Source organism: Chelmon rostratus, chromosome 4, assembly GCF_017976325.1.
Source record: "Chelmon rostratus isolate fCheRos1 chromosome 4, fCheRos1.pri, whole genome shotgun sequence".
In the NCBI taxonomy this organism is placed as follows: Eukaryota; Metazoa; Chordata; class Actinopteri; order Chaetodontiformes; family Chaetodontidae; genus Chelmon; species Chelmon rostratus.
In genome coordinates this window covers 11,475,771-11,496,744 of record NC_055661.1, presented here as the reverse complement: position 1 = coordinate 11,496,744, position 20,974 = coordinate 11,475,771, and the positions used below count along the sequence as shown (strand labels likewise).

Genomic DNA, 20,974 nt, shown 5'->3' with positions numbered 1-20,974 from the left:
AGGTCATCGTAATCTGGGCCATCTTCCTCACCTCTCCAGGCCTCTGAGTCAGTAATCAGGCCACTCAGACAAAACTGAGTTCATTATGACAAAAGGAGTCGTACCTCTGATTGCAACCAACAGTGCAAACAGCTCGTCAGCTCCAGACATGTGAGGAAGCTGGTGATCAGAGATGCTGTTATATCCCTATTCAAATAATTAGGGTTGAATTTTATTAACACATGCAGAATACAGACAAAATTGGGGGGAAGTTACAGTAACCACATAAAACATAACAAACAAAGCTTTGTTGGACTCTCTGCAGACATTCATGGTTTGCTGAGATAACATGAGGAGAAACAGGAGCCAGAGCAGCAAACGCTAGCTAACCGGCATAGCTGAACAAAATGGATGAATGCTGTGTGAGTCAAGCTACTGCTTCCAAGGTCAAGAATGAATTTTCATTCTTAATCTTATGTTTATCTTATTTATTATCGTGGTTACAGTACAGTATGGTACAGTACAGACTGCTGACAACAACACCAACTCTGAGTAACTGGAGCAGCAATGTCTGCAATGAGGCTAATTATTTGGTTGTTTTCTGCAAAGAGTCTGCAGTTGTTTAAGAAGCTGAAATGGCCCAAATAATGCAGAACCTCAAGAAAACTGTGTAGTTTTAGTAAATAAACTTCATGACTGTGGAACCACTGTAGATGTCACTTTTCATTTTCCAAGAAAAAAGAAAAAACAGCAACAAAAAGACTTTAATGCAGCTTTCAGGTATAATAGTAATCTTTTTCCATTCTAGTTTTCTATCTAAAACATCAGTTTTCTGCTACCATGAGGACATCCACACTCCATGTCCAACAACACATAATATAATTTCATTGACTTCCTGAGTGGGACCTCCACCGTTAAAGATCGGAGTAAAATGTCGTGCTGAGTATCACATCGCACCATAATGACCCGCATGATGGACTGTCAACATTGACTCTTTTCCTCTCATATGGGCCAAACTGCTGTAAAGCCAAAGTCAACCAGCCCATCAAAGTGTTGTAAACGGATGAAACATCTGTTTGACTGCAAGGGGGAATCACTTTACACCACTTAATTAGCCATGCAGCGTCGTGAAGGTTGGTGCAATCACAGCCTCCAGTCTCATAATCACAGAGAGGCCGAGAGGGATGCACTTGTCTAATGTGATTGTCAGCTGAAGGTTGTAAAAGGCTGATAGGAGTCACTCTCTCTTTTAGATGGCTAAAAATGGTGACGGTGGAGATGGACGGAAACATGAAATGACTTGATTGTCATGACAGAGTGGAGCACTGTGTGTGGGTGTGTGTGATTGAAGCCAGTCAGAGGGAGGAGGTGGAGAGATACTCAGCACTGATGAACTCAAAGGTGGATGGTATAAAACGCAGGGAGATGCAAGCATCAGATCAGAGACCGGTCCAGCGTGGTGCAGCCTCCAAAAGACCCGAGTCAAGAGGGCAGACTCGCAGACCAATAACAGAAACCAACAGGAAACAGCTGCAGTCCCTTCAGAACAAAGCTGACCAACAGAGGACCAGACCTCCAGGTATCCAGCATGCGGGCTCTGGTGGTGTTGCCTCTGTTGCTGTGTGCAGTGGCGCACATGGAGCAGGTGAGGGCGGAGGTGAAGGCGGTGAAGCTGTGCGGTCGAGAGTTCCTGAGGGCCGTGGTTTACACCTGCGGAGGCTCCCGCTGGAGGAGGTTACTCAGTGAGACAGACGTGGACGGTGACGGTGAGACAGCTTCTCTTTTTATCTCAGAAACAGTCTTTGCTCGTTGGTTCAGGATTAACAGAGCGATGAGACGTGCGTGCAAACAGGACAAAATAATATTTAGGGATGTGTTGTTTCTGTGTAGATTTAGCCTTGAAGAGCAGGTTTCCAATAACTGTCAGTCAGCCAGGTGCCCACATGGAAACCAGTTTGTTCCTGCTGTAATGATTCCTGCTGTTCATACTGGCCTGAAGAGAGATCTGTTTTATTTTGTGTAATTTGTGGTATCTGCACTGTTCACCACAGGCCAGCTGAGTTTCTATTTACTTTCTGCTGTTTATTTTCTACTTTTTTCTTTGATGTCTCTTGCAAATAGAGCAAGAGACTTCCTGAAAAACAACTCATGTCTTACAGTCTTTGCTTCCCTTTAAGTAGCTTTGGGCTGTTAAAATGATCTTATTCCACACTGCCTACATGTCTCACAGTGTCAGTATGAGCTTTTTTCAGCTTTTCTCATAAACTATATTGTGAAATATTTCTCAAAAATTCAGCCTGACGTATTAGCACTTTCATAAAGCTGGGTTTGAACGTTTGACAACACAGAGTTTGTAGTGATGGTCCTCTTTACACTCCTCGTAAAGGGTTAAACGACCATATGGCCAAGTTGGTAATGATGAAAATCCACTTAAATACTGTGGGATGTCCCACAAATATTTTGCAGAAATTCAGTTGTGAATCCTGCAGTTTGTGTCCAGCTTTTGTGGTAGTTTTACCTTTTCTGCACCTTTTTCTGCAAAAATTATCTGCTAAAAGCTCTATAAGAGCAGATCCTATTATTATATCAGAGTGAAAAGGTTTTCTCTCGCACCATATACACGTTTTGAGTCACGCTAACTGACTCGGGCATGAAAACATGCACCCACTGAACTGCTGAGTACATGTAGCATATCATCCCTGACGCTGAAACATGAAACAGTTATCAAACATGTTTCTGAGAGGCAGCATCCTGCAGCTTTCCACTGCTGCATCCTCTGTGTTTTCTCTTGTTTAGGCACTTTTCCCCTCAACCAGACTGCTGTCACACTGCTGCGTACTACACGTGTTGCTTATTATTCTTAATTCTTCGTCTCAATTCTGTTACACTCTTCATTCAGCGGCCGGCGTGCAGAGGGTGTGCAGACAGTGACGGACGGACAGCGTCTGCTGTTCTGTTCCCACATATCATGATTAAATGCAGCAGCAGTCGGTTCCCCAGGCAGCGTCTCTCTCTCACTGTCCGTCACACACAAACAAACCCAGTTAGATTATCAGTGGTGCTGATTAGAAAGAGAAAAGTGACACTGCAGAAGACAAATAGCACAGAGGTAATCTGTACACTCATTTAGAGTTTCCTTATTTAATGGAAAAATAGACCTCAATTACACAAGACTTAGCTCATCTGTTACCCTGTTTAAAAGAACTGTGAAAAAATTGGAAACAAAGTGATGATGGCAGAGGAAAACTGTGTGTGTGAGACTGCTTATCAGACTAAATGAGTGTTTTCTTCAGTCTTTGCCATCTTTTGCCGTTGCAGGTTTGCCTCCAGGGGAGCAGGGCAGCTTGGAGAGCCTGAGCAGCAGCAACCCGGGCTCCCAGTTGACCAGACGGGATATCAATAACATATTGACCACGGTGTGCTGCCAGGTGGGCTGCAGGAAGAGCGACCTCACCTTCCTCTGCTGAGGCCAACCCCGCTCCTCTTCTCTCTCATTCTCCAAGCAACCAAAATGACTCTCCCATTTTGCCTTCGTAGAAACCAAATCTGAATCTATGCTGAATATGCTCATATCCATACCTGCTATTTTTCTAATTGCTTTTGATATTACTGAGACTTATTACTTTAATTTGTGAAGTTGTGAATGTGGACCACTTGAGCACGTTTGAACATGTTCCTGAACCCGAGCCGGAATTTATGTACAACCATAGAAATATATTTAATTGGAATATAAATGACCCCATTAGAATTAGACACAAAACTAAGTTGAGGTAAACGGACTCAGGGTCTGATACTGGAGGGTGCAGGACCGTATCACTTCACACTGAGCCTCTGTGTAAAGAGAGGACAGGTGTCCTGTATGTAGACATGTCTCCACGGGTCTGCAGGTCTGTAAAATTCCCATCTCTGCTTTGATGTGTTTACAGGAAACTGGAGCTGTTGTTCTATCATTTCGCTGTTTTTTTTCCCAAATAAATGTTCTTGCACAGGGCTTACATTCTGTGAGGTGTGACATCTTTTTAAGGTCATCATAACATCAATGTGTAATAAATAGCACCTCGTGAACTCGATGCCGACTATAAGCAACAACATCACCGCTTGGCATCCGGCTCTGGACCTTTGTTGTGTGTCGTTCACCCTGTTTCTGCTCTTTCTTTCTCCTTCATTTCCTGTCATCTCTCAACTGCCGACTATCCAATAAAGGCAAGAAATGCCCTCAAAGTAATGAAAAGAAGACTGAGAGTCTCTTTGTTACCTGAAACATCCTCACACAGTTTGGTTTACACATCTCAGGGAGAGCAGCTAGTACAAATGTGTTGCAAAAATCTACAAGCAGCTTCTGCTTTCTCAGCCTTTTTTCTGCCCATTGTTTTATTTTTCCAAGCGGCTCGCCTGTCACATCTCTTAAATAACAAATGCAACTGTCAAAACGCACCAGAGGGCTTGATGTGGACACACAGCAACACATCTGTCGGTCTGTTGCATCTCTCCCTCCACTGTCTCTGTGTCCAGAGCTGGTTGTATCAGGTTTATAATGTAATCAGGACTGAGAATGTAAGAAAACACCAAACCCAAATATGTTCAAATAAAGCAGCTCTTCCATAATTGAAGGAAAACAAATAGTTGCAAACAAATCAATGAAAATAAAAACAAATAAAATGAAAGCATATTTAACAAATGTGACAAAAATGTAAAAAACTCGTCCTGCTGGTGGGACTATATGAAAATTCAAAGACATACACAGTGCGACTGCTTTTTCTACGTATTCATGAGAGAGACTAAATCAAGCAGGAAAAAGAAAACTGCACACTCTGGCATCCAGTTATAACTTTTATTGGTTTTGGAAAGAAGCAAACTAAGTTTCTCAGTTCATCTTAGCATTGTTATGTACTGTACAAACAGCTTGCACATGTGTTTGAGGTTAACGGTACGGAACCAAAAAGCATTCTGGCGTATAGCACACATAAACACACTCCCTGCTCTCTCCTCAACATTAATACAGGTAACACTCAGCACAACACGTCATTTCAGTAGTATCTATGATCACAGGTGCCCCACCTTTTACTGCATGCTTTGCATGCAATAATGAATTACTGCAGGACAAATTCACCACAGAGATGAGTATCTGGAAAATTCATGTTTTGTTCCGTCTTTTAATGAGATGCAAAGAATAACCTGCCAACTAACAGACCGACAATGAGTTTTGCACGGCAACATGACTTTCAGGCTGAAAGACCTGTAACGTAGTGGCTATTTGAAACAGTGACAAGATGGGGGATGTGTATGGTGGGCCTCTGTAGATAATGCTGTAGTGACTGTTGCACTGGTAGCCTCAAGGTTCACTCAGAGGGTTCCACTTCCTGTCAGCCATGATCTATCCAGTCGACTAGATGAAGGACTAACATGACTGAGAGAAAATGTTACCAAACTAATTTGCACGCTAAATGGCACCAATCATCATCACGTTGCATTGACAAATGAAATGGGATCGCAGACTGATCCACAGTGCTCGTTTAGACTGAGCCTGCACGGGAATAACTGCAAGTCTGGTCAAAAACAAGATTTTTAAACGTACAGCTCACATGATCTTTTTATGAGCCAAATAACCACAAAACTATGTTCGATCAAAAGTGCTCTTTCACTGAATAGGAGTATCGACGTGTTTCGAACAGTCCTCTTGTCCTAAACTCAGCCGAAGTTACTTCTACCACAGCTCTGAAAGGACCACGATTGGTTGCATTTAGCAGGATGCCAACATAGAGTACAGTACAGAGATCATCTGCTACACGTCACACACACACACTTTCCGTTCTTCATGTTGAGTGTCAGAGCGTTCAGGAAGTTCAACATCATCAGCACAGTGGTTTTTTTTTCGCATTTTTTAAACACATTAAACAATATAATATTTTTTCACTTTTATCTGTTTTAAAAATATTCAGCTTATTCTCCTTAACAGGGGACTGACTGTCCGGGGTACACACACATAAAATACAAAAAGAGAGAACAAAAGCATTTTGGTCAACTTAACCTTGCTTCACAACCTCATTCAACTCATGTCATCTCACAGAGACCATTACGATTATGCAAAGTAAAGCCATGGATTCAAGCGGTGGCTGGATGATCGGGGTGTGCTCATGATACAATCAGGGAGTTTAGGTTCCACTGAGGTGAGAGGAACGAGAACAGGTCAGACACGTGGTCCAAGTTGAGGAATAACTGAACCGGTATGTGGGAACTGAGAATGCAGGATTCATACAAGAGTGTTTTCTTTTTTTTTTTTTTTTTATGAGATTTGAAGGAAAAAAAAGAAGCTGGTCTTAATAAACAAATCCTGTTCCAGTAGTGATACCACCATCACCAAACTCCGTCACTGCTGTTGAGGAAAACTGATTGCATTTGTTGTCATTGTCTTGACCTTATCAAAAAGAAAAGTTACAGTTTTGGAAATACGCTGACTCACTTTCTTGCCAAGAATAAGATACAAAGATTGATGCCACTTTCATGTCTGCCTGGTAAATGTTAGGCTGGAGCCACAGGATGGTTAGCTTAGCTTAGCATAAAAAGTTGGTCACAGGGGGAAAGGTAAGCTTCGCTCTGTCCAAAAGTAAACAAGTGGAAACACCGTTTGTCTTGCAGGTAGTAACAAGCCAAAACATGGACAAATACATTTTGATGATTTCATCTTCAGCGTGAGGGACATTAATGTCTGCACCGCTGCTTATGGCATCTCATCCAATTATCGCTGAGACGTCTCACTCAGAACCACAAATGCTAACCTGCTGGTGGTGCTAGAGGAACGAGAGATCACCTGTCAGTGGGACTTGTCCTGTGGGGAACATCAATTCCTGTACAAGATTTCCAGGAGTCCATCCACTATCCGCTGAGATATGTCAGTCTGGACTCTAAAGTGGTGAATCAACTGACCTGCACTGCTGCTGCCATGATTAAAAATCTGTCAACTGGCAAATGTACATCTCAAAAATTAACATGTTAAATCTCATAAATCCCCTGCAACAACTTTTTTGTACAGATTAAACAAACAAGGTATAAGGAGTTAATGAGTAAAGTGCTGATTTCTTACCCTGCGACAGAGGCAGGCTAGCTGTGTCTTTATGCTGAGCTAACCATCTCCTGACTCCAGCCTCAAACAGATATAAGAGTGGGACCGATCGTTTCCTCTAACTCTTGACTACAGGAAACTAAGAAGCCCACTTCCCAGAATGTCAAACTGACTCTTCAAAGTGTGGACCTTGCCCATGGAATAACTAACTCTACATTAACACTGCTTTCACAAAGCATAACACAGCATCCAGGAAGATATTTCTCTTTTTCTTTAAATTAACCCCCCACCCATATATAGCTCAAATCTTCTGTTGCACTTGAGTTAAAAAATTATATCTGAAATAAATTCAAAAATTATACCTTATACTGTACACAGGTTACCCAACTACACAGATAACAAAAACATGAGCGAGAGAATTCAAATGTTTATACCTTTAAGGGTTCTGAGTTGTGTGATACCATTCAAACTCTATTCGTATACAGAATCACATGTTTTATACAACAAATCATCGTCATCAATAAATAAAAATAGAATGTTGTCATGTACTCTGGAGTCTATCGCTGCTGTCCTGGGAACAACAGAAAGGCTATCTGACAATACGAGGAAAACACCAAACGCCCTTTAAGATATATATTATTGATTTAAAATGACACTTTGTACACTTCTTTTGTTCTGACGGGAAAACATATTTTCTTACTTTGCAACCAGTACATTGACTTATCATTGCAGCTGCCTAACTGGCAAAAACCTCTTCATGTCTGTGTGTTCCAGAGAAATAAAATAACAGTTTGATTGACTGATCAGTGCATTTATATTAAAAAGGATGTGATCCAAAGTCATGTGACCCTGTATTACCAGTAGGTGATGTGTGAAACTCGAGTTTCTGTTTGTAGTTACTTCATCCTGCGTTTCATCCGATCTCAAACGAGCACAGATGAGAAACATCTTTCATTTAACTATTTGTGACAACAAACATGTCAAAACATATCGGTAAATGCATCTACTTGCTGGCAAATGGTCGCTGTCAGTGCGAGACGGCGATGACAGCTCTCTCGGGTTTCGAGCCCTGACATGGAGCGGACTATTTTTTTTTTATCTGCTAATGATGTATAACTTGCAATGAATTGTCCTGGGCCATGCTTCAACTTTAACTGGTTTAATTCTGGACGTGTCAGAGGTTGAGTTGCGTGTCGGACCGCAAAGATCTTATTCAAAGGTACCTTTTCACAGCCAAATCTGTCTGGACTCTAAACAACAAACAGCATGTCGTCCAGAGTTCAAACCCGGCAGAAAACACTTCCTGTCCATGTCTTCGGTCAGGCAGCTGCAGTGAAACTTTAGAAAAACACCACCACACACTGACCAGAGGAGGATGGAGACAGAGGCACAGACTTTAGAGGGAGAAGGAACCCAGGTGTCTAACTGCAGCAATACAGATGTCATGAAATGAATACAAATACGATAATTACATGACCTAAAACAGCTCCACGATGCTATATGCAAGTTATACAATACTGCTGGGTAGGCTGCGGACCTGTCATGTGGGTTCAGAAAAGGATAATGGAAAGTCTGTCTGGTGTTGGTTTGTCCTCTGTCCTCGGTGTCAACCTCAGTCCACTTCATTGTTTTGTTCAGTGCTGTTCTCAGTAGCTTGGGTTAGTTGTCGGCCAGGTACTTTCCTGAAACGCATTGATGAAATGTTATTTGTGGATCCACTGTTAACTTCTGAGACAGTTACAGCAAGCACGAGCTGCATCATTACATCATAATGGAGGTAATAACAACAAACCTAATGCATAAAAACAGAACTACTTTTAGCAAGGATGAGGTAAGAAAAATCTTCATTTGGCTTCACTGAGCATAAAACTGAAACTTACATGTTACTTCAGAAAGGAAAAAAATACATTATTAGTTTTAACTATTAAACTGCAGCAATTACAGTTTAGTGTTAAAGAAAAAGATAAATCACTTGATTGACTTCCTACTAGATCAAACTATAAAGAATTAGAAGACACCATCCTAAAAAAATGAGGACCTACTGCTGTATCTACGCTTACAGAAAGTATGTTATTCTTTAATGTACAAATTAGCAGTTTAACAGAAATAATAAGAATTTACAGATAAACACAATTTTTTTTCTAAATGTGTAACTGATGAAAGACCAGATTAATATTCCTTAACCTATATTGATATTTTACATCAAACAATGATGATCATCATTAGTTTTTTATGTGGCTTTTACTTGCACATGGGAAAATCAGTTCAGAATGGTCTGATCACTGGATGAGCTGGCAGGGCTTCATTTGACACAGCAACAGTGATAATTAACATTTGGTTTCCCTCTATATGTTGTTACTAAAGTGCTAAACTGACCTGCGGCAAACCTCTTCTTGATGAGAGAGAAGCGGTATCCTGGCCCAGCCAGTTCAATGTCACAGCCTGACAGGGTGCTGCCCTCACTGGTGAACTGCACCGCCAGTGGAGCCGGTTTACTGGGGCCTTCTGTTAGCTGAAAGCGTGCTAACAACGATCCCACACCTGAGGGAAGACGGCCAATTTAGAAAGACGTCTGCCGGTCATGAGGAACGATTTAAGGGTGAAGTTGTAAACATTTCGCAGACAGAGAATCAAGTTCAAAGATTTAAGCGGCTTATAAACAGCTGCGGAAACTATTTTGAATGCACTGCAGATATGTTGTTTCTGATTTAACTAAATGATAAGTGCAGGTAGCAGCTCTAGACGACTGCAGATGTTAACTTTTCATTGTGGTGACAGGCTATTATATCAAAGCTAACAGATTTCAAGACAGCACTGAATGATATTCATTGAAAAGAAAAATACAACTCATCCAGAAAGGACACCCACTTTAAAATGAAGCAGAGCTAAACTGATCCTGTTTGAGTCTCTTAAACAAAATACATAATCTAGTTTACTGTCCTCCTGGAGACCAGGTAAGCCCTGGAGGCTTTCTGCTTTGTAATGCATGAAACAGGCACATCACTTTAAAATCAGATGACATCAGATGCACAAATCAAACTGTGCTTTATCAGATGAAAATATGTGAAAATATTCTTTTGTCATTGGAGGATGAGAGAAGCTCTGGAAACACACACAACCACAGTGCAGTGAGACAGCAGTCTTCAAAGGGTTTGCTGAACTAATTGTAACACCATTTGTAGACAGAAGGGGGCGCTGTTTATTCACATAAAGCTGACAACCACCTCTTTCTCTGAAGTGCATGGACGGATAATGAAAACCGTCCTGCTCTGCATGCCTGCAGAAACTGTCCGAACTCAGGTAAGATCAGGACAATGTTTAGTCTGTATTTACTTCTCTTCTTTATGCCAGTCTCTCCACCTTCTAGCTCTTGTCACTGGTTGCCTCTTTTTCAGGATTTGTACAACTGTTGTGCCAATAACAGTAAAAATGTACTTACTTTTACTTTGAGACTTTTAATATGGATAATTCTGTCATGATGGAACACACAGAGCAAACTCTGAAAACTGATTCAATCCTCATCCAGGCTGATACAATGTGAGCAACTCTTTGAAGTTGGTTAAGATGTACAAAGAAAAATCTCGATAAAGATTCCCCGAACGTCACAGCTGGTCTTCACGCTGCGTTAAGCTCATGATTGTGGCTCAGTTTTATAAATACAAAAGTGAAAGGAGGGCTCACTTATCACGTGCACCAAGGCTATTCTTTGGGAAAAAACATGATCACTAAATGGTGTACGTTGGTTTCATCATACTGTACATACCTCCATTTTCAGATTTCTGTGAGATATCAGGAATCTTCCAAAGGATTCTTTGCTGCTCGGCATTCCTGTCAGCATTTAAAGAGGACAAAAAACACGATTAATACGTAATAATACATGAAAGTGTGCTTCATTTCTGTCATTCTTGATATGTATAATATTGTACTTAGTATACATCCTGTATATTACAAAGTAATCTAAATGGTACTCAACACTAACAAAGTTCAGACAGTACCATGCAGCAGGAGGTAAGACAGCCTGTAGTTTTGAAACCCCCCCGTCGACAGGGACGAGGAACTGGACGTTGTTGAGGGCCATCGGCGTCGTCATGGCCTCGCCATTGTATTTGTAGTCTATCCTCAGGTCAGTGCTGGTGGGCTCACATCTCCAGCTCACTGCTAGATTCAGAGGAATCGACTGGAGCCCCTCTGCCGATACCTGCAAATAGTTTCAACCAATAATAACAACGCTACAGCATTTGGTCTAATGTTTGCTTTTCAACATAATGTCACGTAGTTTCTACAGTTCAAAAACATGTCCAGTGAGTTGTAGTTGCAGCTGATGCTTTGTAAAATGCCTATACAGTGAATCAATGGAGGATGTAGGGGCTGCTGTGTATATGTCTCACAGGGCTGAGCTTACCTGATACTTGAGCATGTCCACGTTGTAGTATGTTGCCTGTGGCTTCTGCTCTGCCACCTTCTTTAAATGGGATATCAGGTTTGGCATGTTCACCCAGAAGTCCTTGGCATTGGCCTTGGCTTGTGTGGTGGTGTCGCTGATGCAGAAGCATATAGAAAACTACAGTCAAAATACAGATATTTGATGCTGGTGACTTGTCTAACCTGAGGATTTTGCTGTTTGTCAGAAAGCTCCGTCTGAGCAGAAAAGCAAACTTATTTTGGCACTAAAGACTTTGGAGAATTGCTACACTGAGTTCACAGGTTTGCACTTTAACAACAGGCCACACGAGGTCAGGCTTTATATTTTACTATGCCAGCTTCAGGAAAAACATTGCGTGATTGACTTCTTGCAGAAATTATCCTCCATTTTCCAAAGAGAAATATTTTCTAATAAACCATATGGGTCAGTAAGCAGCAGCAATAATTATTCTGTAGCAAGGTGACATATTTTCATTGCCACTGCGTAGTGATTTTTGGGTAAATGTTTTTTGAGTATTTTACAAGTGCAAACATGAATCCAAAAGATTTCAACGATTCAACAATAAAGAAAGAAAAAAAGCTGACCTCTCTTGAAGGTAGCTGGTCTGAAAACTCTGATGACCTCACGGTGACTCAACATGCAGTCAGCATTAGTGAGATGATCTAGCTAAAGTTTACTCATCCTCACTCATCATCACTGAGCAACCACACCCCGCCATATGGGAACATGGATGTTTTCTGAGCTGCTTTTCAGAGAGTTTTCATCCGCATTCAAAAAAACATGACAACATTGTCCATAATCATACCTAAAACTTTGCTAGTTTTTCAGTTGAAAACTTACTCTGCATGTTTAAAGTTTTACTTTCTTAAAAACTCTTTTTTTTGTTCCACTTCATGCATTTTCAGTAGTCTTGTTTTGTCCTTTTAAGCCCCCCCCCATCCCCTTTGATTATAATAACTTACTTTCATGCTGTTGGATATTTCAGACATTCTATTTTGTAAACACAATGACTTGTCCTTGTATGTAATGAGCTAAAATTAAGTTTAAAATCAAATTAAGCTTTTGATCTGTCACTGTAACACAAGTGTGCTAAGTAGGATTTGTTGTGACAGCAAAAAAATACTATAACGATGAAACATACAATGATAACAATGAAAAATAAAACAAGAACAAACAAAAAGAGTCTGAATTTACAAATATATATATACTTTCCAAATATAACGAGAAGGTGACTTATTCTGATTATATGATGCAACATGCCCTTTATGATAGTATCTCACATGCTCCATGGGTGAAATTAATATTAATACAAATTATAATGCATAGCGAGTAAGAATATTTGATTTGGTTTTAATGAAGTTTAGTTAAATCATAAAGGTGGTAGATAAAAAAGGTGGTATTTTCAAGCTGGACAATAAAGCTTTCAGACTTGAACTACACATGTGAGTAAGAGTTATGGTGTAGTTTTATCTTTTCATTTCTTCACTGAGACACTGCCTCCAGTGAAAAACTGTATTTATCATTTTGTTCTGACAGTGAGGTGGTGAGTCCACAGCGGTGTCATTACCAGCAGAGGAGCTGGGGGTTAGGCAACACATGCTCCAGTCGGCTGTAGTTGGTTATGCTGAAGGTTAGCACGGCGGGGGACGGGTTATTGGCAAAGTGCCGCGTGATTCCCGCCGGAAACGACAAAACCATCTCACCTATGATCTTCACAACACACCTGAGAGGAAGAGGAAGACCATGAGCAGGTTAGAGAGAGAGAGAGTATTCGAGCCAAGATGGGGAGACACAGACACTGCACATATACTGTACCAACACTTATTTAGCTGATTCCTTAAGCTTAGTATGAGTCGGCACAACTAGCTGAAATGTGAGGGGGCAGTAACATCATCACTGTCAGGAAAAACGGCATTATGAAAAACCTGTCGTTATAAGATAAAACTTGACATGACGTGTTATTGGGAAAAATTTCATAATAAAATAAAAACAGCATATAAAACATAATCCTGATTTGACTTTTATTCATTTCTTCAATTATTTACCAAATTGTTGGTTCATTTATATATTCTATGCTATTTATTGTCAGGATTACTTCAGAATGATTTTGATTTGTTTAATACTGAACTGAAATCTAACAACTGGACTTTGAGTTACGTTGGTTTTTGTCAAACTACTGTTTCCAAGGTCAAGAATGAACCTTCAAGCTCAACATGTCTTCCTAAGTTTTGAACACATTTATAAACCTTTTCAAACCCAGTTACAGATGTTTCATAGAAGCAGGTAGAATTACTGACTTACAAATGTTAAATAGGAGGTGTATTAAGTTAAGTGTTACCAACTCCAGCATTATCCATTAAGTGCTATTGTAATAAGTAATGGATGAAGCTCTTTGTTGACCTACTTGCTGGGATCAGCTCCTTTAAAGAAGGCGTTGACTGTCTCTGTGAACGCAGCAGCCACAGGAAGAGTGTCCTGAGCTCCCATGGTGAGAGGACTGGGCCCTCTGGAGCAGCCTGGAGGTAACACACATGCATACAGACACACAAATACACATTCAAATAGTCTGAATACAATCACAGGCACCTGGAATGAGTTTCACATCAATGTATAACAGCTTCAACCCAGTATATAAATATAGTCAACAGAAGTCAACAGAAGTCAACAGGTTAAGAATAGATACATGATCCAAGTCCCAAACCATAACTCTATGCTCTTCCTAACCATGGATGAAATGAGGAACGACACACGGTGTGCAAACTACTGTGAGCAAATGAAACTATTTGAGATGAGAACAAATATTGGTGTTAGTATGGTGGCATGAATACAGCAGGTTATTTGCATAGACGACACCATTTCTCTCTGCTCTTTGACAGTGAAATTGTAAATTAAACACAATTACTTCAAATATCTCCGTCAAATGTCTGAATTTTTATACAGTATGTTACACACTTGTGTAGTTAGCACAGGTAGATGAGAAAGGAAAGACGAGAGAGAGACTGAGAGAGATGTGCATGCTTATTCCAGACATGCTGCTGAGGCTAAATTATTCTGACAAGATCAAAGAAGATCAGACAACCCAAAGATCAAACCAAGAACCGAAGGGACAAAAGGACAAAAGTGACGACAAAGAGATTAGTAAAGTACACAAAGAATGATGATTCTTCAGGGAGTGTATGAAAGGCGGTCAGAGCAGAATAAATGAGAATGAACAGTGTTGGGAAGAGAAGGTAGAGGGGCTCAGCCACGAGTTAGCATTGCGTGAGTTAGGGTGATGGAGGGATTGCAAGGGAGGAAGAGGTGGAGTGGGGGATGAAGGAAGGAAAGAAGGGGCGGGGAAAGGGAGGGGCGAAGCTTGCACAAATGAGCCTCAAAAGAGTGTGTGTGCACGCTACCCTTGTGCAGAGAAAACTTACCTTCAAAGGTTAAATAAAACTTCCCTCTGTCAAACCATACAAGGGATGGCTGGTCATTCTCTGTGTGGGGTGGAGGGGTGGAGGAAGGAGGGAGGTGGGGTCAGAAGAAGGGTACGAGGAGGGAGGAGGAAGAGGGATGAAAGGGAGGGAAGTGGGTGAGGAGGGGTGAGAAGGGAAGGAGAGAAGGACAGTAGCGTGAGTCTCACATGGCAGGTCTATCACACGTCACAGTGAGGTGAAACGTGGAGGTGGAGGCCGGGGGACGAATGGGGGACAGGGGGCCACGGCAAGCCGAGACAGAGCATGTGGCGACATGGGTGTGACGGGGTGGTTGTTTTTTGTGGGTGCTTGCGTGCATGAGGAAAAGCAGGAGTGAGGGGCCAGATGTGTGTTGCTGGATGTTGGCAGTGGTACGACTCAATGTGCAAGATGTGCAACACAGGAAAGAGGAAGTCGAGTCTGAACAGTTTGACGGGGGGACTGCCAGAAGAGACAGTTTTTGTGGTTTTCAGTTTCAGGGGCAGCATACAACGTTCTCTCTCGAATGTAACCTAATAAAATGGTAATTCTCCACCAGCTGATGCTCCAGTTGTGCTAATTTAGGTATCACTCCACTGAAAAACTGTCACTACTTTCTTCAGCTTGGCAGATTGTTCGTGCTGTTTATCTTTTTGAGGCTTACTATGCTCACATTTCGTTCCAGGCCCCCACTTCTCAAATTATGAAACAAATGGAAGCACTCTGCCATGTAAAAGAACTGCCTGCAGGGGGCAGCCATGACACTGCAACCAGTAAAGAAGGGAAAAAGAGGTACTGTGGTGCACAGAGAGTAGCTGCGTCCCAATTTCAGGCGCTGGATCCTCCAGAGGACACAGACTATGATGGTGGATCCTTCAGAGGACCTAAAGGCCAGGCTGAACTCCTCGAATGAGACAGTCTAACCTCACATAGGCCAAAACTAAGAGCATTCAGACAGTCCTGGTTAACGTTCCTTCCATGTCTATCAAAAAGGGATTCCCCTCAAACTACAGCTAGAGCAAAATTTTTTTTCTGTCAGCAGAAAAATAACAAATTGCATCACAGATATTCCAAAGATATATATCATATGGCTCTGAAATAATGTCTCACCATTGCTCAAAGTTTGTCCACCAGAGTGCTAAAGTTTATTTGTCCACTCAGGAAAAAACAAAAACAAATAAAGGCTCAAATATTTGCTTGTGTTCTGTGTTTATACAAAAATGACTATAAGCCAGCATACCATTAATCATTAAACTATGAAATATCCCCAAATGTTGTCCTAAAACTCTGTTTGTTCAGGCTATAACCTTGAACAGCTGACAATATGCAAGCACCAGTACCAGTGCCTCAGTTTAGAGTGCATGTTGGTAACTTTCACTTCAATAAATGATGGACAGCTGGCAAAAAGCATACATAAGTGTGGCACCTTTGTGGTTTTGCGTGTCAGACACATACTGTACCACGTGTACAGAGACAAAACCAACAGTGCCTTCGCCTTCCTGGTAAACCTCAGTTTCATGTTTATTGGCAAGATCTTGCCCTCAAACGCCTGACAAAGCAAGCTCCTGGGTTTAGAATACATGTTGGTAACATTTGCTTTATATGTGGTAGTAAAACTACATCCTGTAGTGTCCAAATGGAGGCCAAATGATTTAGCAGTAACTGATGCCCACCTCAGTATATTTATCTGATACATAAAAAGATTTGAGTTTCCCGACCTCATAAGTTAATACAGCCTGAACTCTCACTGAACAACTGACCAGTGAACAACACATTATGGCAGCTGTTCCCAACCTGAGGGTCAGGATCCCCAGAAGAGGTTGCAGGATTATTTTGAGGTCATGACATGATTAATGCGCTAGGACAGGAAAAAAGTTTTCCTCTACACATAATTATGTTTTCTCTGACTCCTCTGTAATTTCTTGTAAAATACTGGATAGTTTCAGCCTCTTGGGAATATAATAAACATTTTAACAAAAACATTTGAAAAGGGAAAACATTAAACCTGTGATGAGGGGCCAAACTGCGCCAAACAGTTTGGGAATTGGTGGATTCCAGGACATTGCTGGCTGCAAAGGATAGACTGGTTGTGTCCTCAAACTTTGGGCAGCATTTGGAGCAGTCTTTTAATGGAGACAAGCTTTCCTGGATGATCATGGTGTATTTGTTCTATGAATTCAGACTTCAGAGGATCCAGCACCTGAACTGGGACACAGTTCCAGTTTGATTAGAACAAGCACTGCCTGGGTTTGTATTTATATATCACGGACAATGCTTACATATGACACTGTTTACTAAATAACCTCTATTACATGTAACAAAAAATTTAGCAAAAACATGACTGCATATAACTCATGGCAGTGTTTCAGTTTGTTACAGAGATGTTGGCAAACATCCTGAGGCACAGCAGAGTAGGCTTGTTCTTGTCCATACTATTATTTGGATGTAGGGTCCCAGCACTGAAGGCGTGTCGTTGTGTGAGTGAACTATTTCGAGCACTGGATGATGGAACGATGAGAACAGCATAGTGCTTCATGAAGAGAACAAAAGGGCAGGTGTTCAGATAGGGAGGGCGGGGTTTGGGGCTGCATTTTTCTATGGCTTCTATGGTGAGTGACAGGTGCGAAAGGTGGGCGTCAGGGGTCAAGTGTGGGAGAAGACTGAGGCTCTAAGGCCAGCTGAGATTAGTTGAACTCGAAGCTGTGTCGTGCTACTCCAGCGGTAGAGAGAGGATGGCATGAATACCAAACAGCTGCTGCCTGTCTAATTCAGCCTAATTCTCATGCCAGACTTCAAACGACTCTGTGAGCAGCAGCTCTGATCTGACAGTACGAGTCAGAGTGAGTGTTTGAGTGTGTGTGTGTGTGTGTGTGTGTGTGTGTGTGTGTGTGTGTGTGTGTGTGTGTGTGTGTGTGTGTGTGTGTGTGAGAGAGAGAGAGAGAGAGAGAGAGAGAGAGAGAGAGAGAGAGAGAGAGAGAGAGAGAGAGAGAGAGAGAGAGAGAGAGAGAGAGAGAGAGAGAGAGAGAGAAAAGACAGACAATATGGATCTCAAGGGGCCACAGATAAGGAGCTCTTCAGACATGCTCATTGAACACACAGCACACAAACACTCAAACACACTCTTGTGGTACAGACTTAGAGTAAAGGTATCTTGGAGTGACTGCGCTGCACTCTGCACACACACAATATGTGTCGCCAAGAGAAGAGACAGGAGGTTGCCATGGTGACATGGCGAGACAGCCACTGGTGCACAGTCATAAAACAGAGAGAAAAGTCTCAAGAGCAGATGGGCAAAGGGGAAGACACGAACTTTTTGGTGAAAAAAAAAATGTTATGTAATAGATGCAGTTTTTTGTGTCACCACAGCTTTAATTTTTTCTGGCGGATTTGTTTCTGTGCGTGAATGAGGGAATGAGAGAGTAATATGTGCAGATTGGAGAGAGAGAGAGAGAGAGAGAGAGAGAGAGAGAGAGAGAGAGAGAGAGAGAGAGAGAGAGAGAGAGAATGTGTGGGTATGAGTTGGTAAGACCAAAACAATGAAGAAAAATGACAAGTTCAATGAAAAATGCTGCCACATTTGAAAAGAAAAAAATGAACGTGTGGTATGTCCCTACATCTATGAAAAAAACCTGGCGCAGACTTGTCAAATAAGTAGGTATTAGGATAACGACACAGATATGGCCTTTTTATACATTTCATAATTTGAGATGTATTTCATTTGAAAAGACAGACAGACATTGGACTTAAACGCTTTGTGAAATTGTGCCAGAATGTGTGACAAACAACCCAAAAAGAGTCACTGTCCCAATACCTACACTTTCTGACTGACATGAATCGAGAAAGCTAAAAAACACTCAGTGATGGCCTTTACCCTTCTGTGTCAAGTGCACTCTGGGTAAAGAGCATCAAACAGATTGAAAACACTCCTCAAACCACTTTCCCAACCCGTCCCCTTTCCTCTCTATGAGGGGATTGTTACTATACCTGCAAATGAATCAAAGTGTCTCTCAAAGGTGGGCAGTTTGTCTACATAAGCATCGTCTTCTGACAATCCAAAGGAAAAATAAAGAGACAAACAAACAGCAAAACAAAAAAACAGAAAGCAAATCAAACCAAGGAAAAATATTTAAAATAAAAATGCAAAAAGTGCTGTCATGCACACAAAAATTAAATTATAAATAATAAAAGTGTCAAAATTAAAAAGCACTAGAACTGGAATGGGGCAGTTTCTGATTAAAACTGTGTATGTGATTTTTTCATTACTGTCAAGTCCTCTATCGGCATAACCAAAATGAATAAATAATGGACACATTTGGAGATAATGAGACTTCAGTGAAATCTCCACACAGTAATAATATTTTTTCATGTTGCAGTCTGAATGTGGTGAAGCAATTTTTTTTATTGTTTATCCCTGCAATCTGTTTAAAAAAGCAACATCCAACCAGGGACTATATTCTGTTTTTATGTAACTGCTGCTGCTGCCCCCAGAGTGTGTATTTTTTAAATCTATTATGACTCAGCTGCTGAGATTTGTTATTATCCACTCACAACTCCGCACCGTAAGGTCCTTCAACACTGACTCTAAAGTTAAATCAAGGAGTGTGCTGTGCCATTAATTCATTAAAGGAAGGCTTGTTTGTGCTTTAAAATTAAAAACACCCTGCTTCACATTCTCACCTCCCACTCTTACAGCACACGTGTGTGAGAGTGTAAATATGATTCTGCGTGTGTGTGTGTGTGTTAGCCTAAACCAGACACAATATTATGTGCATTTTAAGAATTCATTGTAACAAAATGATCTTTAGGAGTAATTACTTCTTACTTTAAATGAGTAGAAATCAAGACACAAATGTCATATTTTATGAATTTGCTCCAATCTATCTCCACATAGTCATAGCTTACATGCATGGGTTTTAAGGATGCATGATAATTAGATGTCACAACAGATTTTAGCACTGTATTAATAATATTCATTATTTAGTGGAACATCATTGCAGGAAACTGAAAAAATAATAAAGAATAAATTTAAAAATGAATAAATAAACACACAACTGACTCATTCCACACAAACTCTGAGCTCAAGGAAGGACAGGGCCAGTGCATAAAATCAATAAAGAACTTTTAATATTAGACATGAACAGATAAATTCAGCTGTCACTGCAGTGACCAAAGCTGTCAGATGACAGCTGCAAGGCTCAGTGATTGCTGAGGGAGCACACACCTGACACGGACACGGAGAGCTCTTTACCGACGGTGGGGGTGGTGGCAGCACTCAGGGAGTTGGTGGAGGAGATGGAGGAGGTGCTCTCTGCCCGTGCCAATGGGGCAATGGGAGGGGGGCTGGCAGAGTGGACCGGTGGGCTGAATGGACGATTCTGAAAACGTAAAAAGAGACAGATGCAGACAGATTTAGAGCGAAATAAGATCGCTTGTTATGTCTTTGGAGAACACAACAATTAAAAGTTGTTTCCAGTAATAAGCTTAAGGTGTGTTTGTGAGGGACTTCGTTACACCTGGAAAACTTTCATCAAAGTTAATTTCACAAGAAGGAAGTTGTAGAGTCGTAAGAGGCTCTGTTGCAGTGACTGAGTTCCTGAAGTATTAACTGACCAGAACAGTAACAGTGATACAGTCTGATATTGGTAAGCCAGTACTAAAGCTAAGTTAGCAAAGTACCAAAAAACACAATGATCTCAATTATGAGAAACTGCAAGACTTACTGCATCTCCTATGGTGGGTTTTCCTGGAGGAAGTTTGGGTCGTGAAGGAGGGCGAGGCGGAGGTGGTGGTGGGGTGGGGTTGACTGATGAAGGAGTGGTTGGTCGCACTGGAGAGGAGGAGCCTGCAGAGCATAGAAGAGCAGAAACATTTAGGGATTACTTTATAAAACTCCACTATTTTTTTTTGGACGCTTAACAGTGTGGAAATGGCTACAGTACAAATGCAGAATAGATGCAGGATGTTTTAGGTTTTGTTTTAGGAATATATACACTCTTGCATACCGTGCAACTGAAGAGCATATTATTTTACTATAAAAAAGGTATGTGTATATGTAAACATTAGTTCTACTTTCGCAAT

The 20,974-nt window shown here is 41.2% G+C and overlaps 2 protein-coding genes across 8 annotated transcripts in view; one reads left to right on the top strand and one right to left on the bottom strand.

Annotated features, from left to right (window-relative positions):
• The first annotated feature begins 1,567 nt into the window (after window positions 1–1,567).
• On the top strand, window positions 1,568–3,503 carry insl5a (insulin-like 5a). The gene is made up of 2 exons (XM_041936135.1): window positions 1,568–1,745; window positions 3,298–3,503. The coding sequence occupies exons 1-2, from the start codon at window positions 1,568–1,570 to the stop codon at window positions 3,444–3,446; spliced, it is 327 nt and encodes a 108-aa protein (XP_041792069.1). The 3' UTR covers window positions 3,447–3,503.
• A 1,293-nt stretch (window positions 3,504–4,796) lies between these two features.
• sgip1a (SH3GL interacting endocytic adaptor 1a) overlaps window positions 4,797–20,974 on the bottom strand; it is a 75,087-nt gene continuing 58,909 nt past the window's right edge. For 6 of the 7 annotated variants that reach the window (XM_041934685.1, XM_041934686.1, XM_041934690.1 and 3 more), the window contains 10 exons: window positions 20,617–20,738; window positions 20,118–20,271; window positions 14,879–14,938; window positions 13,867–13,978; window positions 13,030–13,185; window positions 11,442–11,577; window positions 11,035–11,237; window positions 10,803–10,867; window positions 9,416–9,580; window positions 4,797–8,721 (listed from right to left, as the gene is read on the bottom strand). In XM_041934685.1, coding sequence (XP_041790619.1) covers window positions 8,699–8,721; window positions 9,416–9,580; window positions 10,803–10,867; window positions 11,035–11,237; window positions 11,442–11,577; window positions 13,030–13,185; window positions 13,867–13,978; window positions 14,879–14,938; window positions 20,118–20,271; window positions 20,617–20,738 — 1,196 coding nt within the window. In that variant the 3' untranslated portion in view covers window positions 4,797–8,698. The remainder of the gene's footprint in view (window positions 8,722–9,415; window positions 9,581–10,802; window positions 10,868–11,034; window positions 11,238–11,441; window positions 11,578–13,029; window positions 13,186–13,866; window positions 13,979–14,878; window positions 14,939–20,117; window positions 20,272–20,616; window positions 20,739–20,974) is intronic. The other variant, XM_041934687.1, reaches the window with a different exon arrangement.

Excerpts from the sequence above, each read along its gene's own strand:
- insl5a (XM_041936135.1), top strand. The coding sequence starts at position 1,568 with ATGCGGGCTCTGGTGGTGTTGCCTCTGTTGCTGTGTGCAGTGGCGCAC. Across the intron at positions 1,746-3,297 it reads GACAGACGTGGACGGTGACG|GTTTGCCTCCAGGGGAGCAG; the intron begins GTGAGACAGCTT and ends TTGCCGTTGCAG.